The following is a 26,994-nucleotide window of genomic DNA, read 5'->3' on the forward strand; positions in this document are numbered from 1 at the left end:
ACAATTAGGAAGATATGATTATTTTATTTTCAATTTTGAAAAGTTTCTTTTTTTCTGAACAGAAAAATTCCGCAGTTTACTTTTATAGATTAATCACAACGGAAAATAATATAATATCAGATAAAAAAGTAAATATTTGTCCTTCATCATCAGATAAAGATGTAAAGGGTACCGTTATGAATCTGACATGCATCAGATAAAGTTGTAAAGGGTACCGTTATGAATCTGACACGCATCAGATAAAGTTGTAAAGGGTACCCTTATGAATCTGACATGCTACTCTGTAAAACAAGAGACATTTAAAATCACGTGTAAAGTTCCTTAAATTTAAATTTTGCTACCATTTTTATTTTAGAATTAATTTCAAATATAAAAGACTATCTACCTGATATTCTTCTTTTACCATATTATAGGAGTCTAAGTAGTTTTCTATAGTACAAGGGGAAGGTTTTAAATATCGTTTCTATTCATTTCCTAAATGAACTTTTTTATTTTTGGTAAATCTCGATAATCTTAAAGCTTTCAAGTGATTAAAAAGAAACATATCTATTGAAGTCCAATTTAATATTTTGAAACATGCCTCAAATTTTCTGATCCTTATATCTTTGCAGCTTGATGGAGTAGACCCTTAAAATTTAGTTCAATATTAGATTATTTAAAGAAATTAGAATTCATAGTTTGAAATATCTAAGGTTATACGACACTGGACTGCAATATATAGGAATCAGAAAATCAGAGTTTGTGGCGCAGACTCAAATACTTTGAGATAGTTTACAATTGAACGGGTAAGTTATTTAACTTGTGATTTCATCTCTTTGTTAGTATATTTTTGAAAAAATTTGTAGAGAAATATTGGTGTAAGTTTTTAACACTTTTATTCTAATCCGCGACTAAAGCTATTGGATGTGTTATCATTTCGTCAACTTCTGAATCTAAGATATAAAGTTTAACTCTGAACTCAGTCAAATAAATTTCAAGTTCCCCCGTGCCTAGTGTATCACCACAGTGCACCTTGTCTTCCTAAATATATGTTACTATTATTATCTAAAAATTTTAAATTAATAATTTTTTATGTTAACCCGTTCTTGTGGCAACTAGACTCTACAGTTATCTTACAAGTTCCATTTGAAATTTTTCAGCAAGTTTTAAAAAGTTACGCCCCCCCCCCCACAGGACAAATTTCCCTTGCTCCTCCCTAATAACTCCCCATAATTAACAACTAAAACATTGATTGTTAATATTCAATTTGTTATTTGGCTTTGCTAAACATGTTTATTGTTTACGGTGGTAAAAAAAATGCCTAATGTTTACATATGCTGGTGCATTGCAAGCTTAGCATTTACCTTAAATGGGTGAAAAATAATGCAATTGTAGCAAATTTTTGAACTGATTTATAATTACAAAACCTTGAAAAATTCCCAGAAAATTTATGAAACTAATTTTTTTTAAAATCTGGTTCAGTAAAAAATATCAGTTGCTATAATATTTAAATCGGGATTTTTTTTATAATGCCATCAAGGAAATAACCTTATTTTTTTGTTAGAACTTTTTATGTATATCCATTAATCTAAGTCTAAAATATCAAAGATTTACTCTATCAGGAGGCATATATAGTGATGAGAAAATTTAAATATGTGGCAAAAACTCATTTTCTTTCAAACTTTTTTTAAAACTCATATTTTACATATCTAGGAATGGGCCGCGTTTTAAGGTCAGATTTTGCTTTGAAAGATCAAAGCGAGGCCCATCCCTTTTATAACATAGCAATACTTTACCCTTATTTTATGTAATTTGTATAGCAAGCAGGTTACCAAACAAACTAAACCAAATTCAACATTACACAAGAATTTTAAGTTTCAAATTAAAGTAAATATCATGTCAGATTGAAATATTACATGTAGTTTTGATTAGGGCTGGGCACGTTCCGACTTTTTTGAAATCGTTCCGTTCAGTTCTAGAACGAGGGCCTTCAGTTAAATCATTCCGTTCTCGTTCCTCTTTTTTATATTTCCGTTCTCGTTCCATTCCGTCCCGTTCCGTTCCGTTCTGAGTAGAAGAACGGTCTTCCTGTTCCGTTCCGTTCTTGGCGTTCTTAGTTGAAGAACGGTTAAAGTAAATATCATGTCAGATTGAAATGCTACATGCAGTTTTGATTAGCTAAAATGCAACTAAATATTTTTTATCTCATTTATTTCCGAGATTTACCAATACGTTACCACTCAATTTTTAGATGTTGCATAACTTATCTCTTTTACCTTATACCTTAGTCGTTTTTGTACTGTACTGCAACTAGCTAGTAATGAACCCAATTTTTTCAGTGGCATGTGTCATGCAGTAAAAAATGGATCGAAAATTCGAAAAATAATATTTCTTTTGGTTTTACAGATACAAACTTACAGAAAAAAAAGAATAAATTTTTATATACTTTGAGGTCTTTCTTTTTAGGTTTTTTGATATTTTTTAATGCTGTCTTCAAATTTTTCTAGCAATCGCTTAGGTGAGTAATTAGTTTATTTGAATCTAAAAATGTTTTTTTATCTTATATAACAGGTGTGTTTTATTGTTTTCCGTTAATTAATTAATTAATTGCAGTCAATACAATCATACAATACATGTATTCATCAATGATACTAATTCTAATGTCCATATTTCCGACTGGTAAACTTAGTGATGCATTTTATTACATCAAGAGTGAATTTAAAGCAAAACTCATCAATATAAATGCACTTCTTATTCGTGATGAATATAAAGTCTGGATCTACAAACATTGTTCAGTTCCTTCTATTTGATTTCTGCTCACTGTTCAAACAATATCACAATTCCATCTTCAGAAACAAGGCACTTTCACGAATAAATTTGTGAAAAATTGAAATGTGCAACAAATTCTGCTCTACACTTGAAACCTGGCCTAAACATCACTTCAATATCCACCCTGTACAAAACAACTATGACGGAATTGCATACCACTTAAGGATTAGAATACTGGGTGAGGAAACAGTTAACTCTGCCTTACAATTTTAAATTAGACAGGGAAAATATTAGCTTCGCAAAAATTCCGTGTTTAATCTAAAGAAAGGTAGATTGAAATTTCTACTCAACTCCTGTTTGTACACCCTGCCAACACAAAGTAACCTTCTACGGTGGAGAAAATCTGCATTAGAGCTCTATAAACTATGTTTGCAGGCAGGCGCTGGATTGTAAGGTAGAAGACAAGAATTTACAGACCCTATTTTGAATTGCTGCAAGGTTGCATTCCACCAAAAAAGATGTACTTGAAGGCACACCAATCTAGTTAAATATATCACTGGAATAATTGATATTGACCGATTTTTGATTAAATCCCTCGGAGTTTAGAATTTCCATTGAGTAAATGATACATTCATTCATTTATTCAAAATAATTGTTTAATAGTTTGTAGTGATTTTTAAATGTTCTCTCAAGACTACTGTACAACCATCAATTTCATTGCAGGGGTGTGAATTTCATTGCATGGGTGTATATTCTGATGCAGGAATTTATATTTCATTGCAGGGATGTATATTCCATTGCAGTGGTTTAAATTTCATTGCAGAGATGTGTAGTTTATTGCAGGGATGTATATTGGCCCAGTATCATTTTGCCTAGTCCAAGTTCGCCTAGCACACTTTCGCCTAGTACATGTTCGCCTAGTTCAAGTTCGCCTAGATAACATTTTGCCTAGATAACATTTTGCCTAGACAACATTTCGCCTAGATAACATTTTGCCTAGATATCATTTTGCCTAGATAACATTAAGGAGTAATAAGAAATACGCAATTTTTACTGTAAAAATTTCACAATTTTTTTTTGTAGTTTAAATCATTCAGTTTTCTACTGACATTGATGTCGACATGACGTCCTTAATTCAGGCAGGGAAAACCAAACGAGGCAGACATTTCTCATATGTCTCCAATGGACCTGGTAGTCAGAAAGTTTATAATTGGCGGTGTTCAAACAGAAACCTGGTCGGGGATACTCTGCCAACCGTGAGCCACAAAGGTTGCAGATTTCATCACAACGCTGCAGTTTGGAAGAACCTGGGAGATCATCATCTTCAGGAACTGTTTAATCAGAATCCCAGGTTCCAGGAACTAATCTATCTGATGTATACACTCTGCTACGTACCTGTGGATCAGGTGAAAAGCTATTATGATGAAGTGATCATTCCCCAGGTTCAAGAAGGAGTTGATCATGATCAAGAATGGGAGGATTATGATCAGGAGATTGATCGTTTTGGGTACTACTATTCACAGACTTGGATTGAAAAACGGGGCGGGAGGAGAGCATTGTTCCCGCCCTGTCTTTGGAACCAGTACAGCACAGTTCTAGAGGATGGAATGGAAACAAACAATATGCTGGAATCCTTTAATCGTACCTGGAATTTATTGTCTGGGTATAGTCCAAATGTTTGGCACATTCAGGACCAGTTTGTCAAACAAGATGCTGATGCAAGACGAGCATTTATTTCTAATTCAGTTGGCCAGGATATGGCTGATAATACAGGCAGAAAGCAGAGAGCCAAGGATGCAAAACAGAAGGTTAAACTGGTAGTAGAAGCTTTTGCTACAATGCCTAAAACTGATTATCTGAAAATGCTGGCTCATGATCTCCAGCGAGCTAGTGCTTTTTAAGAAAAAATTTGTAAACATTATTATAATACATTTTTTTTGCTTTTAATTGAATTTCTTGAGAAAAAAGAGGAACTTTATAAATTTTTGAAAAAAATTTTAGTGAATTTATCTAGGCGAAAATTACCTTCTATTGTTATCTAGGCAAAATGTTATCTAGGCGAAATGTTGTCTAGGCAAACTGTGTTTAGGCAAAATGTTATCTAGGCAAAAAGTTAGTAGGCGAACATGTACTAGGCGAAAGTGTACTAGGCGAAAATGTACTAGGCGAACTTGTACTAGGCAAAATGTTACTGAGCCTGTATATTTCATTGAAAAGAAATATATTTTATTACAGGGATGTACATTTCATTGGAGGAAATGTATATATAATTGCATAGATGCATTTTTCATTACAGCGGTGTATATTTCATTACAGTGATGTATATTTCATTCCAGTGATGTAAATTTCATTAAAGAGATGCATATTTAATCACAGTGATGTATATTTCATTACAGAGAGATGCATATTTCATTAAAGAGATGTATATTTCATTACATAGATGTATATTTCATTACAGAGAGATGCATATTTCATTAAAGTGATGTATATTTCATTACAGAGATGTATATTTCATTACAGAGAGATGCATTTTTCATTATAGAGATGTATATTTCATTACAGAGATGTATATTTCATTACAGAGATGCATATTTCATTAAAGAGATGTATGTTTTATTACAGAGATGTATATTTCATTACAGAGATGTATATTTCATTACAGAGAGATGCATATTTCATTAAAGAGATGCATATTTCATTACAGAGATGTATATTTCATTACAGAGAGATGCATTTTTCATTAAAGAGATGCATATTTCATTAAAGAGATGTATATTTCATTACAGAGATGTATATTTCATTGCAGAGATGTATATTTCATTGCAGAGATGTATATTTCATTACAGAGAGATGCATATTTCATTATAGTGATGCATATTTCATTGCTGGGATGTATATATCATTACAGTGATGTATATTTCATTACAGTGATGCATATTTCATTGGAGAGATGTATATATCATTGCATAGTTGCTCTCTTTAAAACCCTAGAATGTTTTCTTTGTTTTCAACAATATGGAATTCGATTGAATTAGAGCTTAAAAAAACTAAATCTGCAAAATCGTTTTAGAAAAGTCGCCAAGATCTATTTAGTTAGTGATGCAAGTTAAATCTGTAAAAAAATGTGTATCATTTGGATAAACGTACTTTGTCTTTATTATCTTGTAGTTCATAAATATGATTTTAATAACATATGTTACCCTCTGTTCCAACCTCCCTTTTCCTTATACTCCTTCACCTCCCCCTTACCTTTTTCCTGATTTTTCATTATTATTATGTTTCAAATTTTAAAATATTTTGGAGACTCACGAAATCCAGATTTTTTTTTTTTACAAAAACAGAAAAAGTTTAGTTTAACGAGTTCTTGAGGAATAAATAAAATTATATCTTTTTCAAAATAAAAGAGGAGGTAATTACTGAATAATTTTCTCAGAAACTATTGATAAACTAGACCAGAAACTATTAAATAATTAGACAAGAAACTACAGAATAACTAGATGAGAAACTACTAAATAAATTTATCAGAAACTATTGAATAACTAGACCAGAAAATATTGAATAACTAGATGAGAAACTATTGAATAACTAGACCAGAAAATATTGAATAACTAGATGAGAAACTACTGAATAACTAGACCTGAAACTATTGAATAACTAGATGAGAAACTTCTGAATATCTAGACCTGAAACTATAGAATAACTAGATGAGAAACTTCTGAATAAATAGACCAGAAACTATTGAATAACTAGACCAGAAACTATTGAATAACTAGACCAGAAACTATCGAATAACTATAGACCAGGAACTATTGAATAACTAGGTGAGAAACTACTGAATAAATAGATCAGAAACTACTGAAAAACTAGACTTTAAACTACTGAATAACTGGATGTGAAACTACTGAATCAATAGATGAGAAACTACTGAATAACTAGATCAGAAACTACTAAAAAACTAGACTTTAAACTACTGAATAACTAGATGTAAATCTATGGAATATCTAGACCAGGAACTATTGAATAACTAGACCAGAAACTAATGAATAACTAGATGAGAAACTTCTGAATCAATAGATGAGAAACTACTGAATAACTAGATCAGAAACTACTGAATAAATAGATCAGAAACTACTGAAAAACTAGACTTTAAACTACTGAATAACTGGATGTGAAACTACTGAATCAATAGATGAGAAACTACTGAATAACTAGATCAGAAACTACTGAAAAACTAGACTTTAAACTACTGAATAACTAGATGTGAAACTATTGAATAAATAGACCAGGAACTATTAAATAACTAGACCAGAAACTAATGAATAACTAGATGAGAAACTTCTGAATCAACAGATGAGAAACTATTGAATGAATAGATCAGAAACTACTGAATAACTGGATGTGAAACTACTGAATATCTAGACAAGAAACTATTGTTTAGAATACTAGACCAGAAAGTAATGAATAACTAGATGAGAAACTTCTGAATAACTAGATGAGAAACTACTGTACAACTAGACTTTAAACTACTGAATAACTCGTGGTAAAACTACTGAATATCTAGACCAGAAACTACTGAATAACTAGACCAGAAACTAATGAATAACTAGATAAGAAATGTGAATAACTTGATGAGAAACTACTGAATATCTAGACCAGAAACTATCGGATAACTAGACCAGAAACTATCGGATAACTAAATGAGAAACTGCTGAATAACTAAGTCAGATACTACTGAATAACTAGACTTTAAACTACTGAATATTTATATGTAAAACTACTGAATAACTAGGCCGGAAACTATTAAAAGACTTTCAGTAGAAAGTTGTTTCACCGGAATTTAACTAAATTTTCCTGGTTTTTATCGAATTTTTCGGAATATTAATAACGAATTTTCTGAGATAACACCGATTTTTTTGTATTTAAACAGAATTTTCCGGACATTAATAAATTTTGAAAATGTTTGAATTCCTGTAAGAAGAAAGTGTGATCTTGATGAAACCATGTTTGAAACTAAAGTTGAATCTTATATTTCTTCTCAACTAAAACATCAGTGAATCCACCTGTTCTGATAAAAATCAACAATTTTTGTAAATTTCAGCTGTCAAGGGACCTATTAGGATTTAGGTCAATTAGCTCAACATCTCATTTATAAGTTCTTTGCTGGAATACATTCGAAGTTAATTTGCTTAAAGAGAGTGTTGTATTAAATACCCTAATCCATAGAAGTCTTCAACACACGTATCAATCCAGGTTAGGGTTTCCATTTTTCCGGAAAAAAATTTCCATTTTGGAAATGGAATGATCCGGAAATTTGTTGCGTAAACCGGAATTCCGGGATAATTCCGTTTTACGGAATGGAAACCGTAAAATTTCCAGTTTCCATTTCGTAAACCGGAAAAATTTCCATTCCGTAAACCGGAACTTAAAGAATTTTAACCTCTGTTCGTTTGTCCGATCATAACTGGACCGAATTGCCTCAAATTTTGATTGGGGAACTCGGGAGACCCACTGGAATGGTCTTAGATTGGTTTTGAGATTCTTAGTTGAGTGCATTTACTTTCACAGCGAAAATTTAGTTTCCTGGTAAAGTGCGGCGGGAGTAACTTTTAGTAACCTTGGCAGCGCTGGGTTCCCAAGCTAGTATCTATATATGTAAATTGTCCAAACTGGCAAAAAAAGGTTTCACTCTATATATATGTAAAGTTGTAAAGGGTAAAGGTATCTATTTGTTTGTTTGTCCGATCATAACTTAGAAACCCCTGGACCGATTTGCCTCAAATTTTGATTGGGGAGCTCGGAAGACCCACGGGAAGGTCCTTAGCTTGGTTTTGAGATTCTACGTTGAGTTGGTCTACTTCAATAACGAATTTTAGTTTCCCATGTGAAATCGTTAAAGTGCGGGTAAACGGCGGGAGTAACTTTTAGTAACCTTGGCAGCACTGGGTTCCCAAGCTAGTGTATACCAATTGAGGGACAACCAAGGGTGGTTTTATGATTGAAATTAGAAGGGTCACAAAATAGTTTTCGAGTTGCATTGAATACTGCATTTTACAACCAATGCCTCCCCTTTTCCCCTATGCTGTGTTGCAAAAAAGAGTGCAAGCATATTAATCCCTGATATATTAATTCTTAAAATTGATATTTGATAATAATATTATAATTCTAAAAAACTAATAGTGTTAAATAAATACATAACAAAGGTATGAATATAAACTTTGGATCTAAATTTGCTTCAAAGAGGTGATAAAGAGTCATAATGAGCACTTACATTTAACAATTTATGCTAAATGTGTAAGATTCAAATAAAGATGTTTTTGATTTCAATTTTTGCAGAGAGAAACAGCTGCGGCTACGACTAAAAAGAAGTAAAAAATTAGAAGAATTTAGATGGGGGGGGGAATGTTACAACCCCCCCCCCCCTAGAACCACCATAGAACCACCTATGGCCGGACAACACTAAATCATATGCTCTTAAGGAAAAGAAGATTATTCCTGAATACTAAAACTTTAAGATTTTTAAACTAAAACGAAATTAACATGATTTTAAAGTGTTTTCTTGCCAGTCGAGATGAATAAATGCCGCCAAATTACTACTCCCCTTCATTCTCCAAGTACGGTTAGACTTATTTAGCATTGTTTCTTTTTCGTTAATTCACCCAGCGGAGCGGATATTCTGTAATTCAATGTGTTTTTAATCAATGGGTTGATAGAAAATCAGTTGTTTTGAGACGCCTTTTCAACCAAGAACATCATAAAGTCTCTATACGTCGTGTATTGAGAACTGGAGAAGATGAAAGTTCTTCAAGAACTTGTTCATGAAGTAAGGAAACGTTCAGGTATACATACTTCAACACATTAAAAAAATAAATTCAAATAAAAAATAAAAAAAAATTTATCAGGTTCCTAACATACTAGGTCATCAAATGTTATTTAAAAATCGTTGGTTCGTAACTGAATTCACAAAGAATCAACGTTAAACGCTCCGGGTCAACTATACATTGGGTACGACGGGCTGGTACGAAAAAAGCATAGTAGTACGATTGTCAGATATTAATGTTATATTTCACACGTAGTTTTCAACAAAAATTCTGAAAATACATAAATAAAGCACACTGACTATTAAACTAGGATATCCTGTTAAGCGTGATCTACAATTTAATTATTAACTATAAGGGAAATATTTTTCTCTAAACAATTTACTAAAATAAATTCCTTTAAAAAGAACATAAGTGCTATGGACTTTTTTTTTACTTTACTGGATCGGTATCGTTATGTACATGAATTTCCTACTTAACATGGATAGCTTATAAACGACCAAGTTTAATAATAAATATATCATATTATACGTTTCTAGTATTAAACGGATGAAATACCCTTCAAACCAGTAAAGGGTCTTTATCTTGAAGAAAATATTCTTTACAAGTAGTTTTAAATATGCTTAACTGTCACACTTCATGCTTATTGAATATTATTATTAGTAGGACACAGGCACATGAACTAGTTTCATCATTCTTTTTAAATTTTTTCAAAGTTTGAGAATTCTAAATTAAATTCTACATTTCATTTTAAAAATCTTATGTTCTTAAACCAGTTGGGGCATTTTTAGCGNGGGGGGTGTCCTTTATGGGTTACATAGGGGTCCAACTTTTTAAGGTCAATTAACATTAAAAAGTACATTTGCACAGACTGACGGTGGAGGGCTAACCTAAGGAAGAAGAATACAATTGTCTGAATTATAGTTTCCAAAATCTGAACTTAGCTTGTGGAAACTATAACTAGACGTAAAAACAATACTTTCTCGAAACCTCATACGATGGGAATTCTTGACTATTAAATTCTGAACACCCATAAACCTTTCCTGGGATCATTTGAGGTCCCGCAAAAAAAATTGTTCAATAGTTTTTACATTTATTGCATGCAACAAACAGACAGATAAACACTACAAGCAACGAATATATAAATATATATATATATGTATATATATACTAGGCTTTCAGAGCGCTTTGCACCCGTATTCGATTTTAACTTATAATTGTTTCTCTATCTGCGGTATTTTCCCTTTTTGACTTATCAAACTACATCAAAAAATATTTTCGTGGATTTATCGAAATTTTTGTGGATTTGAAAGAATGAAAGTTTTGAAATGGAAAGTTTTTAATTCTGACCATCTCCATTACCCTTCCCTTGGGTCATGTGAAGTCCCACGGTTCAGCCGTTTTGACGTTTATCGGATACAAACAAACAAACCATGAAACAAGCAAAGTATTTATCAAGACAAGGTTTTAAGCTACAATTTGCCGGAGTGTTGTTGCTTGGGAGCAGAGACGATTCAATACTTAATCTTCCATTGTACTGTTTAGTCTGAAATAAATCAGAATCTGAAAAATCTGAGGTGGTTTTAGACTTATAACATGTCCTATCATATCATTCAAGATTCATTATTATATTTTCTGTTTTTCTTACAAAGGAAGGATTAAAGAAACATGGCGTTTTATTTTTCGTTTAAAGTTATTTCAAATTTACATCTAACAAATGGGCCCGTTATTTAATATTTAAGTTTTGATTATTCATAATATTTTATTCTATATTTTATTCTATATATATTCTATATGCGTATTAATAAAAGTAGAACTACACGTTTACCTTCAAAAATCAAATTTAATAGATAACAAGAAAAGATGGACTATACGTTTACTAAGTTGAACCACTTCACTTAAATTTAGTGTAGTAAGTTACAAGTGAAACTATTTGATTTCCAACCACGTTAAATTTACTTGCTATAGTGCTGTAATGTAGTTCACTTGCTATAGTGCTGTAATGTAGTTTTCCTATTCCACAGTTTTCTGGTTCTCACTTACGTAGTTTCACTACTTCGCACTATTCATTTAATTTAGTACTAGGATACTTATATTAATATATTTACTCCGTTCTTTTCCTTTGGTGAAAATAAATAACGGTCTAGAAAAATCGTTTTAACCAATAATTTAAAAGTTGATTAGAGACCCTTTTTTTAAAAAATCGTAATTTTTTTCCATTTTTCTTTCTTTCTATAGCTCATTAAGATTTGATATTAGGTACATATTCACTTAAATTTCTTATAATTTATGAATACTGAGGTCAATGACCCCGATATTGTTTATCATCAAGTATTAAATTATACTGATGATCTTACTTTGTAAATTATGTAGACTTGAAATCAGTTTCATCGCTTATGGCGACAAATCATTTAGCTTCTGAAGTTTGAATATATCCCTCTGTATTTGTAGTTTTAGTTGACCTAAGTCCGAATTTAATGAATTTGAGCCGTGTCTCAAATCCTCCTAAAACCGGTTTCAATTGAGCGACGGCTTAAATCTTGAAACATTGAATACAATTTTAGGAGGAAACAACCATATTTAAGCCGCGGTTCAAATTCTTTTAATTCGGCCTCTATCTGTATCTATAGTTTTAGTAGACCCCTCTGTAGCTAAAATTTAACTAAATATATATATATATATCCCTCTGTATCTATAGTTAAAGTAGATATCTGTATGTATCTATAGTTAAGGTATATAATATACCCCTCAGTNGCCCTCTGCATCTACAGGATAAGTATATATATATATATCTCGGCCCTCTGCATCTACAGGATAAGTATATATATATATATCCCACTGTGTTAACGTTTTCTTTTTTTGAAAAACGATCGTTTCTTTAAAAAAAATGCAAAGAAAAATCAAGAACGAAACGATCGTTTTTAAAAACGATCGTTTTTTAAAAGTTCGTTTTTTAAAAATGGTCGTTTTTTAAACTCGTCGTTTCGTTACAGATCGTTAACGACGGCCATTCGTTAACGATCATTAACGAAGAGAGGAAACCGACCAAAAGGGCATCTGTACTTATCATTGAGTAGTTTTTAAGAAAATGTCTGGAAGTTTTAGATCCCACACAACTCTTTTACTTCTTGTAAGACGACATTCAAAAAATTTGTATGACATTTTTTTCGTTTTTCAAAAAACTACCGTTTTTATAAAGTTCGTCGTTTCGTTAACGATCGTTAACGACAACCCTTCGTTAACGATCGTTAACGATAACCCTTCGGTAAAGATCGTTAACATAATTGTCAATAACATTTTTTTCAAAAAACGTTCGTTTTTTTAAAAGCGATTGTTTTTTTAAAAACAATCGTATAAAAAACGGTCACAAATCGTTTTCATAAAACATGTATATATATCCCTCTGTATCTATAGTGTATGTATATATAACCCTCTGTATCTATAGTGTATGTATATATATCCCTCTGTATCTATAGTGCATATACTATATATACATATATATATCTTTCCCTCTGTATTGTATCTATAGTTTAAGTATATATATTTACCCCTGTATCTATAGTTTAAGTATATATATTTACCCCTGTATCTATGGATTGCAACCTGAGTAGTTTTGCCCCGGGACTTCAATGATGATATTTTCGTTCTAAACAAGTTCTCTTCAACCTTTGTTTAGATTTTACGATGGCAATTCACACTTGTCTACAGGCCACATTGATTACACTTGTTAGAACAGGAGAGGATTAATTACGGAGCTCATGTTCATAAAAATCAAGTTACATTCTAATGGGTGATGTCGGCCCGTAACATACGGAGTTTTTGTAGTGTAAGATTTATTTTTCCAAAAAGGAATTGAGTTTTTGCAGCAAACTCAGATTTTCTAACCCCTATGTCCTTGCAACCTAATGTCAAACTATGAATTCTGTCAGATCAAATTAAGCTAAGTTTGAAATACCACAGGTTTACACCATCAGGATTAAAGTTATAGGAATTAGAAAATTTGTTTTTGTGACAAAAACTCAAATCCAACATTGATCTAGTGGCTTATTTTTAAATCTTAATACAGCCTAGATTATTGAAGGAAAAAGAAATATATAATTTTTTAGGTGGGGGTGAACACATCTAAACACATCTTTTGACATATTTCGATTACTCTTTTCTATTTTTAATCTTGGTTCTGAAGTTGGGGAATAGATTTAATCTGCACCTGGTTAATGGTTAAATTTTTAATACACTGCAGACACAGTCTGATATTTATGATGTTATAGGGTAGGGTAGCTGAGCTAGGAGGTATTTAGGTATTTTTGATGGGAGGGGTGGCCAGGGAGAAGTAAGAATCAGAAAGCCATATTAATTTTATTTTTTAACTATGGTGTGTCAAAATTAAATGTAAATCGATCGTGGGGAAAGATCTAAAAGGAAAGCGGAATCTGATCTCTAAATGTCTAATGCCAACTGTCACCTTTATATGAAGTCTACTGACTGTATTCCAAAATCTCAATGGAATGACTATATGTATATTATAATGAATCCACTATGTACAGTTCTGTAATACTCTCTGAAGTCTTGAGTAGTCTCCTGAAGACAATGATTAGTCTTCCCTCATCTTTATTCTCTCCCACCCCTCCTCCCCTAATTTAGTCTTGTACGTGCTTCCTCCCCCTCCACCACCCTCCTTCAGGGGAGTTTCGGAAAGAGTTTTCAAACACTTTTATGAAGCATATGTCTCTGATTGTTTGACATGTATCTGTACTCTGTAGTTAAGAGAAAGAATAGTGGGCTGGAGGCGATTTAATGTGAAAGAGTAATAATATTAAGGTTGAATTGGGATGCTCAGCCCCCCCCCCCCCTTCAAGAAAACTTTTGCTCTTCCCCCTGTAGGCTTTTATAAAGTGGAAATTGTGGATTTCAATAAGAAATAAATATTCGCATGGAAGTCTTCGAAAAAGGAAAAAGTTCTCAGTGAAGGTGTGGGATGTTAATTATATTGGGAATCATTTACAATATATTTTAAAACTATTTTATTGGTCATTTCAATGATCCTTAACCAAAGAGAATAGAATATTTATAAGAGTGGAATTTACTAGAAAAAAGTGTAAAACGGCCATTTGTTTCCATACTGAAGGTGTACTTCACATATTTATGCTATATAACCTTTTGGGCCCTGGAATAACATTTTATAGAAAATCTAAAATTAATGTTAAAAGAAAACCAAATTATGAAATAGGCTGGTTTCATAATTGACCAATGATCATTTCACATAGACTCTATGCCTTTCACTTTACAAACGATGATTTTCCGTTATAACTATAAATCAAATGATGTTTTTATTCACCTAATTCATTATAAAGTTTATTTAACAGTTTCAAAAATTCGAAATTGAAATGAATAGTCTAGGGAACATACTGTATTAATGTACTCTACTGCATATAATTTGTNATGTATTATAGAGCTGTAACCTGCTAAAAGGGAACTGTATTCTGCAACTATATATGTATTATAGAGCTGTAACCTGCTAAAAGGGAACTGTATTCTGTAACTATATATGTATTATAGAGCTGTAACCTGCTATTAGGGAACTGTGTTCTGCGACTACATATGTATTATAGGGCTGTATTCTGCTGTTAGGGAACTGTGTTCTGCGACTATATATGTATTGTAGAGCTGTAACATGCTATTAGTGAACTGCAGTCTGCGACTATATATGTATTATAGAGCTGTAACCTGCTATTAGAGAACTGTAGTCTGCAACTATATATGTATTAAAGAGCTGTAACCTGCTATTAGGGAACTGTAGTCTGCAACTTTATATGTATTATAGAGCTGTAACCTGCTATTAGGGAACTGTAGTCTGCAACTATATATGTAGTATAGAGCTGTAACCTGCTATTAGGGAACTGTGTTCTGAAACTACATATGTATTATAGAGCTGTAACCTGCTATAAGGGAACTGTAGTCTGCAACTATTTATGCATTATAGAGCTGTAACCTGCTATTAGGGAACTGTGTCCTGCGACTAATTAAAATTTAATATGCAAGAAGAACTAGCATGCAATTACAGAATTGTAACCTGTAATTACAGACTGTAACTTGCAATTATAGAGCTTAACCTGCTACTAATAGAACAACTAATATGCAAGAAGAGTACTGTAGCTTTGTAGCATACAGTGCAGCAAGCTTAGAGAATTGTAACCTGCAATTAGAGACTTTAATCTCCAATTAGATAACTGTATTCTGCAATTATAGGACCTTATCTGCGACAAATAGAACTGTAATATGCAATTAGAGAACTGAAATATGCAAGATGAGTACTGTAACATGAAATTAAAGAACTGTAGTCTGCCATTAGAGAACTAGAGAACTGAAACCTGCTATAAGAGAACTGTGAATTGCAAAGAGAGTAATTTAACCTGCAATTAGAGAATTGTAACCGTTAATTATAGAACTGTCATATGCAAAAACATTCATATGCAATAAAGGAATCGTAGTTTGCAATTAGAGAAACTGTAATCTTCAATTATCAATAGTAACCTGCAATTAGAGTATTGTAACATGCTAAAAAAATCCGGTAGTATGCAATTAGAGCACTGTAACATGCTAAAAAATCCTGTAGTATGCAATTAGAGTACTGTAAACTAAAATTAGAGAAACTGTAACCTGCAATTTGAAAATTTTAACCAACAATTAGAGAACTGTAACCTGGAATTAGAGAACTATAACATGCATAAAAACTGTAAAATACAAGAAGAGTACTGTAGCAAAGAATTATAGTCGGCAAATTGAGAATTGTAACCGGCAATTAGAGAACTGTAACTTACAATTTTAAACTGTAATCAGATAGCTGTACCCTGCAATAAGTAACCTGTAACCTGCAAAGACAAAACTGTAACCTATATAACAAACGAAATAGGCTTTTAAACCTTTTATTATGTCTTTGATCTATATTATTTTCGTAAATTTTTCTATTTTACAATGGCCAAGGTTTTCTGAAATACTTTTCATGAATTTAAAAACTATTTATTAATGCAGAACAAGGGCGTATACAAGAATAAATGTAGGGTGAGGAAACGGACTACGCCCCCCCCCCTCCTTTACAGGTCTATGGGGAGGCACTGCCACCCCCTTTTCTGTGTACGCCCTTGATGCAGCAAGCTATAAATCAATGAATCGCTTACATAACTTTCAAAATTGCTAAAAGTCCGTATGTCCTATTAAATCTGATGAAGCCCTTGATATGGACGGTTTATAATGAACGCGAAGTAATCCAGTTTAAACCAATTAGAAACTATCCTATCCGTCGATCTTTACAGATACTGCCTGTTGTTGCATATAACGCAGGGATAAGGTAAAGAAGGGGGGGGGGTTACGTTTCAAGCAACTGATTAGTATCTGCTAGTGCCACACGCTTTTTTGTTGCTTGTAAGTGACTGGTTTAAAAACGCCTCTAATTTATTTTAAATAATTAAAAATTTCTTTTGTAAGAACTCAAAAACTTTGTATTCTTCTTTAAAAGCAAGAAATGTATATGGAATTGTGTTTAAAAATTTTCAATATCATGAAAAGCCGGACCCTTAGCTTTTTTTAGTAAAGAATTGCAACCGTGTTTAATTGCAAAAAAAGTTATTTGGAAGCTCGAATGCCAGAAACAATTTCAAACAAAATCAAGAAAATTTTAAACTTTTCCCAGACTGACCTCCCATATTTTCCCAGACTGACCTCCCATATTTTCCCAGACTGACCTCCCATATTTTCCCAGACTGACCTCCCATATTTTCTCAGACTCACCTCCCATATTTTCCCAGACTGACCTCCCATATTTTCCCAGACTGACCTCCCATATTTTCCCAGACTGACCTCCCTTATCAAAGTTCGGAAAACAGTCCTCTGCATTTGAGTATGAGTAATGTGAGAACTAAAAAACTCTGGAACAAAGGGGGGGGGGCGGTTAAGATGTGGATAATTCGATGACCTAAAAACATTGATGATTTTGACCTGTGTATCTGAGATTTAAAAACATACTTAAGTTAAAGGCCAAAAAGTATGGTTTAAGACAACCTTTCCCCCATTCCTAACCTATTTCTGACATTTTGAAACGTCGTCCTGGTATATAGAGCATCGTTTATTATAGTTATCTCTTTGTTTAAATAAACACTACAAAAAGTTTGAATTGATTTTTTAACATGCAGTATTTTTTTTACTCCGCAGTAAAAATTCAAGAAATAATTATACTTTAGATAAATCTAAAGTAAAATAAAATAAAACCGGTTTTTCTTTAAAAATGCACTTATCGAGATTTAAAACTATTTTTAGATTATATGGTATAAACCACGCTCAACTCAATACAGCTGAACATGCAGTTTTAGATTATAAAATTTCATTTAAACCCAAGAACCGGGCCGACATTTAACTAGCTAGAGAGGTCTGTACAGTACACAGATTATACCAGGCAAAACATGACAGTACACCAAATGAATAGTTTTGTATTTGTCTTGTGTTTCAACTTTCATTCCGAACAAATTCCAACAGACAAAGCATCTAAATATGAAAAGTTGTAATTTCTGTTTGTTTGTTTGTACGATCATAACTCAGGAACCCCTGGACCGATTTGCCTCAAATTCTGATTGGATACTCGGGAGAGCCACGAAAATGTTCTTAGGGTGGTTTTGAGATTCTAAGTTAAGTAGATCGACTTTTATAGCGAAAATTTAGTTTCCAGGTAAAATCGACCAAGTGCTGGTAAACGGTAAGAGCAACGTTGAGTACCATGGGCCACGCTGGGTTTCCAAGGTAATGCAATTGTACACTTAAGCTCTTGAAGTATTTCTAAATTCTAAATGTAAAACACGAAAATGATATAGGACGAAAAATATCAGACAAAAGAATGATTGTAATTTTTCATTTTTAATGGTTATGGGTTAATTAAGCATTGTAAAACAACATGATACACAGGTGAAATGATATAACATTTGTCTTCCTTTATATAAATCTGCAATAGTTCTGCACAAGTTTAGGAATTTGTGAAATTTAGAAAAACAAAATAAGAAGTCTAAATATTAATAGAAATAGAATTTTTTAAACAAATTTTGCAAAATTATGCATAAATTTATTTGCAAATATTGTGTAATCTGTTTGCTTTTGTTATAGGATTTCCAAAGTGCTATAAAACGTTGAAATCCAATGACTGGAAGTAGGTCTAAATATAGATTTAGTCTAGTATAGGTATAATAAGGCAATTTAGGCAGTATGTCTAAGGCAGTAGGTATAAAAGCCCATCTTTTAGCCATAAGTGATGGGCATGTGTATAAGTTAAAAAAGTCGGAAAATCAGAGTTTCCAAGCTTTTTGAGTTATCGCAAAAAAACAAACAATAGTAAATAGGGTTAACGTATTCTAACATGATAAGGGTCAAAAAGCGTTCATTATGTTGCCTGTAGAAACATTTGAATACGTTCAACGGAATGAATCCACGAATTCTAAAGAACAAATAAGTTCTGAGATGGAACGTTTTAACTTTTCTACAAAATAACGGCGCAAAGAAAAACTTAGAGATGAACGATCGTATTTCAAAACTAATAAACAAAGTATTTTTTTTTTAAAATGTCGTTTCGGTAACGAATTTACCTTCGTTAATGATCGTTAACGACGTACTTACGTACTAATTATCGAGTATCTAAAATCCATCTCCACCTATAAATTCACAAAGGTCAGATTCCTCTAGGTCGGGTGATAAGTCACAAACATGAAAAACATAAATCAGATTGATAAACTCTTCTTAATACAGAAATTTAAATATATTTTAAGTAATTATAACTTTTGTGTGTCCTCAATAGTGTGGCCTCAGTTGTATCAGTTTGATATCTTAGTAATAATAAATGTGAATGAAGTCTCCTTTAATAGTTACCCGATCTAAATAATGCTATACCTTAGAATTGGTTAGAAGAGTACTATTGAGGGGAAAGTACGAGCGTCAAGTTTATAAATATTATTTCATAAATAATTCGCTATATATTAGAACAACCATATATACGTTTTTTAAATCCTTGTATTTTCTTGGTTCCATTATGCACGGTTTGTGAACTGCCTCTTTATCCAAAACCGTCCTTAACTGGTTAGACACAAGATTAAAGTACAGTTCCTATCTGGATAGAACCAGAAAATTGTATTTAACCGCATCGTACTACCCCGTACCGGGGAAAGGCCCGGTAAGTTGCGCTCGTTTTGCCTCGTAGATAGGTAGATTCCCCTGGTATCGCGTAGCGTGTATTGGCACCTATTTTAGAGCCGGTTGCCAACCAAACTTAAGTAAACTATGAGTTCTCGGACCCGAGGTACCTAAACATTTCTTTAAATTCTTAAATGTATTCTAAGCATCTAAACTTAGTTGAAAAATTAATTTCTTTACTAAGTTACTGTGAGCAATTTACAAAATAATCTTTGTAAATAGTTAAACAATTATCCCTTTTATTGGGTCTATAAAAACTTCTGTTTATTGACAAAACAATGATAATATTGAATAGAATACATAATAAGTTAATAATCTTGAAATATCGAGTTGCAAAAAAAACAAATAAAAACTTTTTAAAAAATTTTCTTAATTCGAACCATTCTAGTATATTCTAAGCAATTTCATTTTGTACCCAGAGAACAACGTAAAAAAAACTTAATTTTTACAAAAAAACTTAAATTTTTTAATTTCTAGAGTGTTTGATTTTAATTTTAATTCAACGTCATTGGGTTGCAAAAATATAGGAATTAGAAAATCAGAGTTTGTGGCTAAATCTTTGTTTCTTTATACTTTAAGCGTTGTTATATTTTGAATTGCATTGGTTATTAAATAAAAATTCCCTCTGCATTGATTTTAAATTTTATAAAACCGCTGCATCTTAATTGAAAATGAAAAATAAAAAAATTATAGATCCTTTCCTCCTTAAGTGTCTTTCACTTAATAAATATTGTTTTTTTTTTCCAGCGACAATATTCCAAATGGTTTAAGTGATTTCCAAAAATATTTATCCTTAGACGGAAGCAACNTTTCACCCTAATAGCAAACCAAGACAAGACAAAGGACCTGTAATTATAATTTAAAGTGACCCTCCCTGCAAACATGGCAATACCCGATTTACAACAGTACCCTTGAAACATTAATCCGATCAGAAATGAAATGAAAAATGCAAAACATATGTTGAATCGGGCATTGTAATCTTTGCATGGAGGGTCACTTGAAATTACACTTACAGTCCCTTTGTAATGCTTTGAGGCAAAAAATGCTAACTTCTATAAATCACCATTCATTTTATAGTTTTAATTATTTTACATGTATTTAGAAGTTGGTATCTTAAGTAAAATGTTTGCTTAGCTTCGTCTATCTATACATATAAATTTTGCTTGTCTTGCTATCTGTTTTTTGTTTGTCTGTTTGTATCCAATCAACGTCCAAACAGCTTAACCGATTGGACCCAAATTTTGTGTGGGACGGTACCTCACATGACCTCAAGGGAAGGTTTATGGATGCTCAGATTTAAAAAAAGTTATCTCCTAAAATTTTAGATTTTTGTAAAATTTTGAAAATCCTCGAAAAAATATGATTAGATCTGCAAACTTTTTTGTTTTTGTTTTATATTGCACATGATATTTTTGTGAAAGGGAAATATATTCGTCAACCAAGATTGACCTTTTTTCAATCATTTCATTGAACATTTAATTGTTGTGAATTATTTGTGTTAAGTCTCTTATTGTATTTGCCGATAAGAAAATATCACCAAAAGATACTGAAAAAGATACTTCAGAAATAAATGATACAGACGCGCAACTAGGACTTTTGCTAGGGGGGGCAATATATTATTTTGTTAGGGTTTGGGGGTGGGTTGCCCCCCTGTTAAGAATTTTTTTTCAAAATAACAGTGCTTTTTTAAGGGTTTGATGTCAAAAAAAGGAAATTTTCAGTTGTTGCATGCAGACTTGGCTGTGTTCAACTCAAATCGTTTTTTTCTTGTATTTAAAAAAATTTATACTTTCAACAACTGTAAAATTAACGATATGAATCAATCAATTCTTTTAATGTGTTCGTGGAGCGCCAAAGAAAATTTGTTAAGTACTTGGTTTGATTACAGATACAATTAACAAGAAATAATCATTTATATATTCTGAAAAAAAAAACATCAAAATACCTTTTAATATAAATCGTCTACATTGAAAAAGGACAGATAATGTTACGTTTTTTTACTGAAGTTATTGAATTTTTGATTGATCATTCTAACCAACATTCATAATCTTATTTCATTTTCGATTTTGTTCAAATTTGCCAGTTAGAAATTTGCCAGGTTCAGTCTTAGAATGTTCTCTAGATTAGAAACTGAGTTTTTTTTACAAACTCAAATATTCTAATCCCTAAATCTTTGCACTGAGTGGTGTAAACCTTTGATATTTCAAGCTTAAACTATTTTACCAAAATAATTCTAAGTTTGAATACAGTTCGAAACTTTTTTACATTAAACGTTTACCATAAATAGCCTTTAGCCTTGAGAATTGAGAAAAAAAAATTTTAAACTAACAATAGTAGAATACAATTTCTACAATAACTCTTCTGGTTTTATCATTTTTGACTCCTGTGATACTGATATTCGCCAATCTTTCTTTTCATTCTGCAGGTGGGGGGGCGCCCCCCTCTCAGGTGCTAGGGGGGAGGCGCCCGGCCGCCCCCCCTTTAGTTGCGCCTCTGATAATATAACTTATTATCTTTCTTGAATTGTTTTTTTCTTCTTTGGAGAAAATCATCAAGACACTTTTTTTAATGGAAAAATCATAGTTTTGAAAATTTTGTTTAGAAGATCTCTGCTGAGAGTCTTTGTATTTAGGCATACATACCATGGGGATTCAAATTCAAAACGAAAATCATGCAAATTGTTTCATTTTGCGGCAAATATCAATATTGTTAAGAGTTTGTGCAAAGGAATTGAGTCTTTGCCACAAACTTATATTATGTAATCCGTATATCTTTGCAACCTGATGGTGTAAACCCTTGATATTTCAAACTTGGATTATTTTATCTTACAGAATTTATAGTTTGAAATATCTAAGGACTAAAAAATTGGGTTTTAAAGATATAAAGATTAGAAAATCTGGGTTTGTGACAAAGACTCAATTCCTTTGGTTCAACAAATTTCATATTTTCTCAACTATAAAATCTTTGCAATTCTAATAAAGTGTAATTTCATTTTTAGGTAGTTTGGCGCCACGGCAGGATACTGTTGAGGATGGGTATGCAAACAGTGCATTTCAAAGTGCTGAATGGGACGATGATGACAGCTATGTATACGAACCAGAAAAAGGTCTGGGAAAGTTCACGGTGGAATCTTTTCCATCTGAACAGAGTTTTATGCCTCAGGGTAAAGATGAAATGGCTCTTCGGCCAACTTTGGAAGAGCTGATGTCAGAGAAGAAAACGAAGGCTGTAGATGAAGAGGCAAATGCGCAGCCTGCTTGTGTACCAAACTCTAAAGCAGTGAAAATGGGCTGGATAGAGGGAGTTCTAATGAGATGTCTTCTGAATATCTGGGGAGTTATGCTGTTCCTTCGACTCTCATGGGTAGTTGGTCAAGCTGGTATCATAGAGGGTTTTTTTGTAGTTACAGTCTGCAATCTTATTACTGCAGTTACAGCACTTTCTATGTCAGCTGTAGCTACCAATGGAAGAATAGCAAGTGGAGGAGTCTATTATATGATATCTAGAGCCCTTGGACCTGAATTTGGAGGTGCAATAGGATTGATGTTTACATTGGCAAATGCAATCTCAGTAGCTACTTACACTCTGGGTTTTGTGGATAATCTTTTAGATCTTATCTATGATGTATCTGACTTCAATGGAATTGTTGCAACAAAAGATAACAGACTAAACGATTTGAGATTAATCGGAGCTCCAGTAATTGTTCTACTGCTAATACTTGCTATTGTTGGAATGAAGTGGGTGACCCGAGTCCAAAAGTTGCTTCTTGTCATGCTTCTATTGGCTCAGGTTGACATGCTTATTGGTACATTCTTAACTGGTGGTTCAGCTTATTCTGGGAATGACGAAAGACATGCTAAAGGATTTACTGGCTGGAGTCTGGACACAGCAGAGAGAAACTATAAAGCCCAGTATTTGGTAAATGCAAATGGATTTCAAGAAACCTTTATGTCAGTCTTTGGAGTTTTCTTCACTGCAGTAACAGGAATAGTTGCTGGAGCTAACCTTTCTGGAGATCTGAAGGATCCATCATATTCAATACCTAAGGGAACACTCATAGCTATTGCTGGAACTTATATATCATATGCTGGATTTGCTGTAGTTGTTGGATTTAACTTTCTTCCTGAAGCTAGTGGAAATATTGAAGAATATGCTAACAACACTGGGGACCTCCCACAAATATATAACTGTACACCAGAAGCGAACGCTGTAAGAGAAGCCTACGGGCTAAACTTTACCTCATGCAAATTTGGATCTGCATATGATCAAAAGGTAATGACCTACATGTCTGCAACTGGATATCTAGTCTACCTTGGATGTTATGGAGCTACACTCTCGTCTGCTATTGCAAGTTTAGAAGGAGCCCCAAGAGTCCTCCAAGCTGTAGCTAGAGACAGGATCTATCCTAAACTTGATTTCTTTGCAGTAGGAACAGGTCCAAGTAATGCTCCACTGAGAGGTTCAGTGTTAGTTTTTTGCATTGGTTTTGGATGCCTCATGATTGGAGAATTGAACACTATTGGAGCACTTGCATCTAACTTCTTCTTGGCTGCCTATGCTCTAATGAACCTCTCAGTTTTCCATTCCAGCATGACCAAATCACCTGGATGGAGACCAACCTTCAAGTTCTACAACAAATGGATTTCTCTACTTGGTGCATTTGGTTGTGTTATACTAATGTTCTTGATGGACTGGGTCCTTGCTATTATTACATTTGTAATTATAGTAGGTCTTTATGCTCTTCTTTTCTACCTTAAACCAGAGGTTAGCTGGGGAAGCTCAGCAGAATCCCTTAAGTTTTTAAATGCCCTGAACAACACATATGCTTTGAATGAAGTAAAAGATCATATAAAATCTTATAGGCCAAAAATAATTCTTCTAACTGGAAACCCTGCTCATCGCCAGTCTCTTGTGGATTTTGGAAATTTGCTGACAAAAAAACTTTCTTTGATGATCTGTACACAAATCATTCCTGTTGATCAGAAAGATCAGATTGAAACCATAAAAGAGGAATCCAAAATATGGTTTAAGAATCATCACATAAAAGCTTTTTCGTCTGTAGTGTTGAATGATTCTTACAGCGAAGGAGTAAAAAATGCTGTCATGATATCAGGTCTTGGAAAGCTTTCACCAAATCTTGTAATGATGGGGTTTCAAAGTAAAAAGGACAGTTTGCCAGCCATTAATGAGTATGTCAACACAATCACAACCTCGCTTCAAGCTCGTATGTCTGTATGTATATTAAGAATCCCTGGTGGACAAGATTACTCAGCATTGATTGCTACAGAGGAAACTGTCATAATCCAAGACACTTTAGAAAGGGAAAAGAATAAGAAGAGAAAGAACAAATCTGTGTACTATGGAAAAGATGGAAGATGCTTGGCTTCCCATATTGTGGATGATATTGAACAGTTTCGAGGAAAGGCAAAGCTTGGCTTTGTTGATGTCTGGTGGCTTTACGATGATGGCGGTTTAACTCTTCTACTTCCATACATTCTTACAACCAGGAGACAGTATAGAAACTGTAAACTCAGAGTGTTTTTCCTGACAGACAAGCCTGGAGAATTCGATGAGGATACAAAATCCTTTGCAAGTTTACTGGCTAAATTCAGAATTGACGTTGCAGCCGTCTTTGTTATCCCTGACATTACAAAGAAAGCCAACAATGAAACATTTGCCGAGTTTCAACAGCTTATCAGTAAATATCCAGCAGGATCTATTCCAAAAGCGGACCTTCATGCTAATTCTGAAAGAACAAATAGATGTTTAAGAAAGGCTGAACTCTTACGAGAACGTTCTCATAAATCTGAACTTATTGTTCTAACTCTACCTCTACCCGTGAAGGAACAGTTTTCTCCAGCTCTGTATATGGCATGGTTAGAGATGATGACTAAAGGTCTTCCTCCAGTGCTTCTTACACGAGGAAATCAGACTTCTGTTTTAACCTTCTATTCTTAAAAAGGTAAACCATTGTTTAAAAAATAATAATTATCATATCCAAGCTGAAATGGAAATGAATACTTGTTACAAGTTCTAATTTGATAATCCTTACATTTTGGCAACCTTATGTTAACCTTTAATATGTTAACTATCAATTCCTTAATCAGATAAACAAAGTTTGAGTGTGCAAAGATACAGGGATTCAAAAATAGTAGTTGTAATCAGTTCCATTATCAATTAAATAGTAGAATTATTTTATTGGAAAAATTGAATATTTAAAATTTATTATTTAAATACAAAATAAAAATCTGCTCCAAGAAAAATGTATGTAAAATTTGCTCCAAAATAAAAATAAATTCAACGTTTTGTAAATAGCCTCGTTTATACAATATTCACAGTTTCGAAATTTACGATTGTAAATAATTAAGAAAAATTTCAGAATCTAAAGATAGCAATACAATCTGGGTCTCACAATCAGGATTTCAACACGTGCAGTAAGTATTGAGAAAGAGCTCAGAACTCAGTCTAACCAAGAAAGAAAATATTTCATGGCCACCTGCTCATTTGAATTTTTTATAACACATTGATAATTCAGAATCTTAACCTGAATCAATATTTGTGCAATCTTTAGAACTTTGCGTTTCTCTCACTACTGTATTTTTTCATCATAGAATTTTGTTGCAATATTTAAAAATGTAACAGTACAAATGTGTAGAATTAAAAAAATGGTACTTCACTTGATTTTTTTTTTGCTGGAGAATTTCTAATTCTTAACCGAAAAAGTTTAGAATACATATTTTACTTTAAATATATATATATATTTATATTATTGATATTTTGTGACATAAAGTAATGATATTTGTAAGAAATAAACATTTATTTACCCAAACGGGTTTTATTAGCTGTAAAAAACAGAAAAATTGGTTATATTATTGTCAATGCGATAGTTGATTCACACTCAGATATTTTAAACAAATTTCAGACTATTGTTACTTTTTCTTGAAGTTGCCTTCTGTCTAATAACGATCACTTTAAAGGGAGTGCGTCTATAAGGAGAAAATTGTTAAAGACGTCTCATACCGAATAATTTAGCGCCCATAATTGAGAAAATTGCAACATACGACTTAGACAGTAAAAAAATCAATTTAATTTCAAAGAAATCATTCAGATATTACAACCTATGGTCAAAGATTATCTTTCGCAACATTTGTATATATTTGATATTTCATACTATAGTTTTGATTTTGTTTTTTGAAATAATATTTAGCTT

At 32.6% G+C, this 26,994-nt stretch overlaps 2 protein-coding genes across 3 annotated transcripts in view; one reads left to right on the forward strand and one right to left on the reverse strand.

Moving 5' to 3' along the window:
• The window catches only part of LOC111696001 (uncharacterized), a 29,225-nt gene extending 21,456 nt beyond the window's left edge, over positions 1-7,769 (reverse strand). The window contains exons 1-4 of the mRNA XM_023465509.1: positions 7,717-7,769; positions 1,776-1,819; positions 990-1,020; positions 386-429 (exon numbers count right to left, since the gene is read on the reverse strand). Of these exons, the coding sequence (XP_023321277.1) occupies positions 386-429; positions 990-1,020; positions 1,776-1,819; positions 7,717-7,750 (153 nt within the window). The 5' untranslated portion in view covers positions 7,751-7,769. The remainder of the gene's footprint in view (positions 1-385; positions 430-989; positions 1,021-1,775; positions 1,820-7,716) is intronic.
• Positions 7,770-9,466: 1,697 nt separating this feature from the next.
• Positions 9,467-26,478, forward strand: LOC111696004 (solute carrier family 12 member 2). Of its 2 annotated transcripts, none has more exons than XM_023465514.1 (3): positions 9,467-9,584; positions 22,783-25,746; positions 26,164-26,478. In XM_023465514.1, the coding sequence occupies exons 1-2, from the start codon at positions 9,539-9,541 to the stop codon at positions 25,740-25,742; spliced, it is 3,006 nt and encodes a 1,001-aa protein (XP_023321282.1). In that variant the 5' UTR covers positions 9,467-9,538; the 3' UTR covers positions 25,743-25,746; positions 26,164-26,478. The 2 variants fall into 2 exon arrangements, with proteins under 2 accessions (XP_023321282.1, XP_023321283.1); XM_023465515.1 differs by lacking the exon at positions 9,467-9,584 and adding an exon at positions 19,785-19,890.
• The last annotated feature ends 516 nt before the right edge of the window (positions 26,479-26,994 follow it).

This window comes from Eurytemora carolleeae, unplaced genomic scaffold, assembly GCF_000591075.1.
Source record: "Eurytemora carolleeae unplaced genomic scaffold, Eaff_2.0 scaffold102, whole genome shotgun sequence".
In the NCBI taxonomy this organism is placed as follows: domain Eukaryota; kingdom Metazoa; phylum Arthropoda; class Copepoda; order Calanoida; family Temoridae; genus Eurytemora; species Eurytemora carolleeae.

Excerpts from the sequence above, each read along its gene's own strand:
- LOC111696004 (XM_023465514.1), top strand. The coding sequence starts at position 9,539 with ATGAAAGTTCTTCAAGAACTTGTTCATGAAGTAAGGAAACGTTCAG. Across the intron at positions 9,585-22,782 it reads TGAAGTAAGGAAACGTTCAG|GTAGTTTGGCGCCACGGCAG; the intron begins GTATACATACTT and ends TTTCATTTTTAG.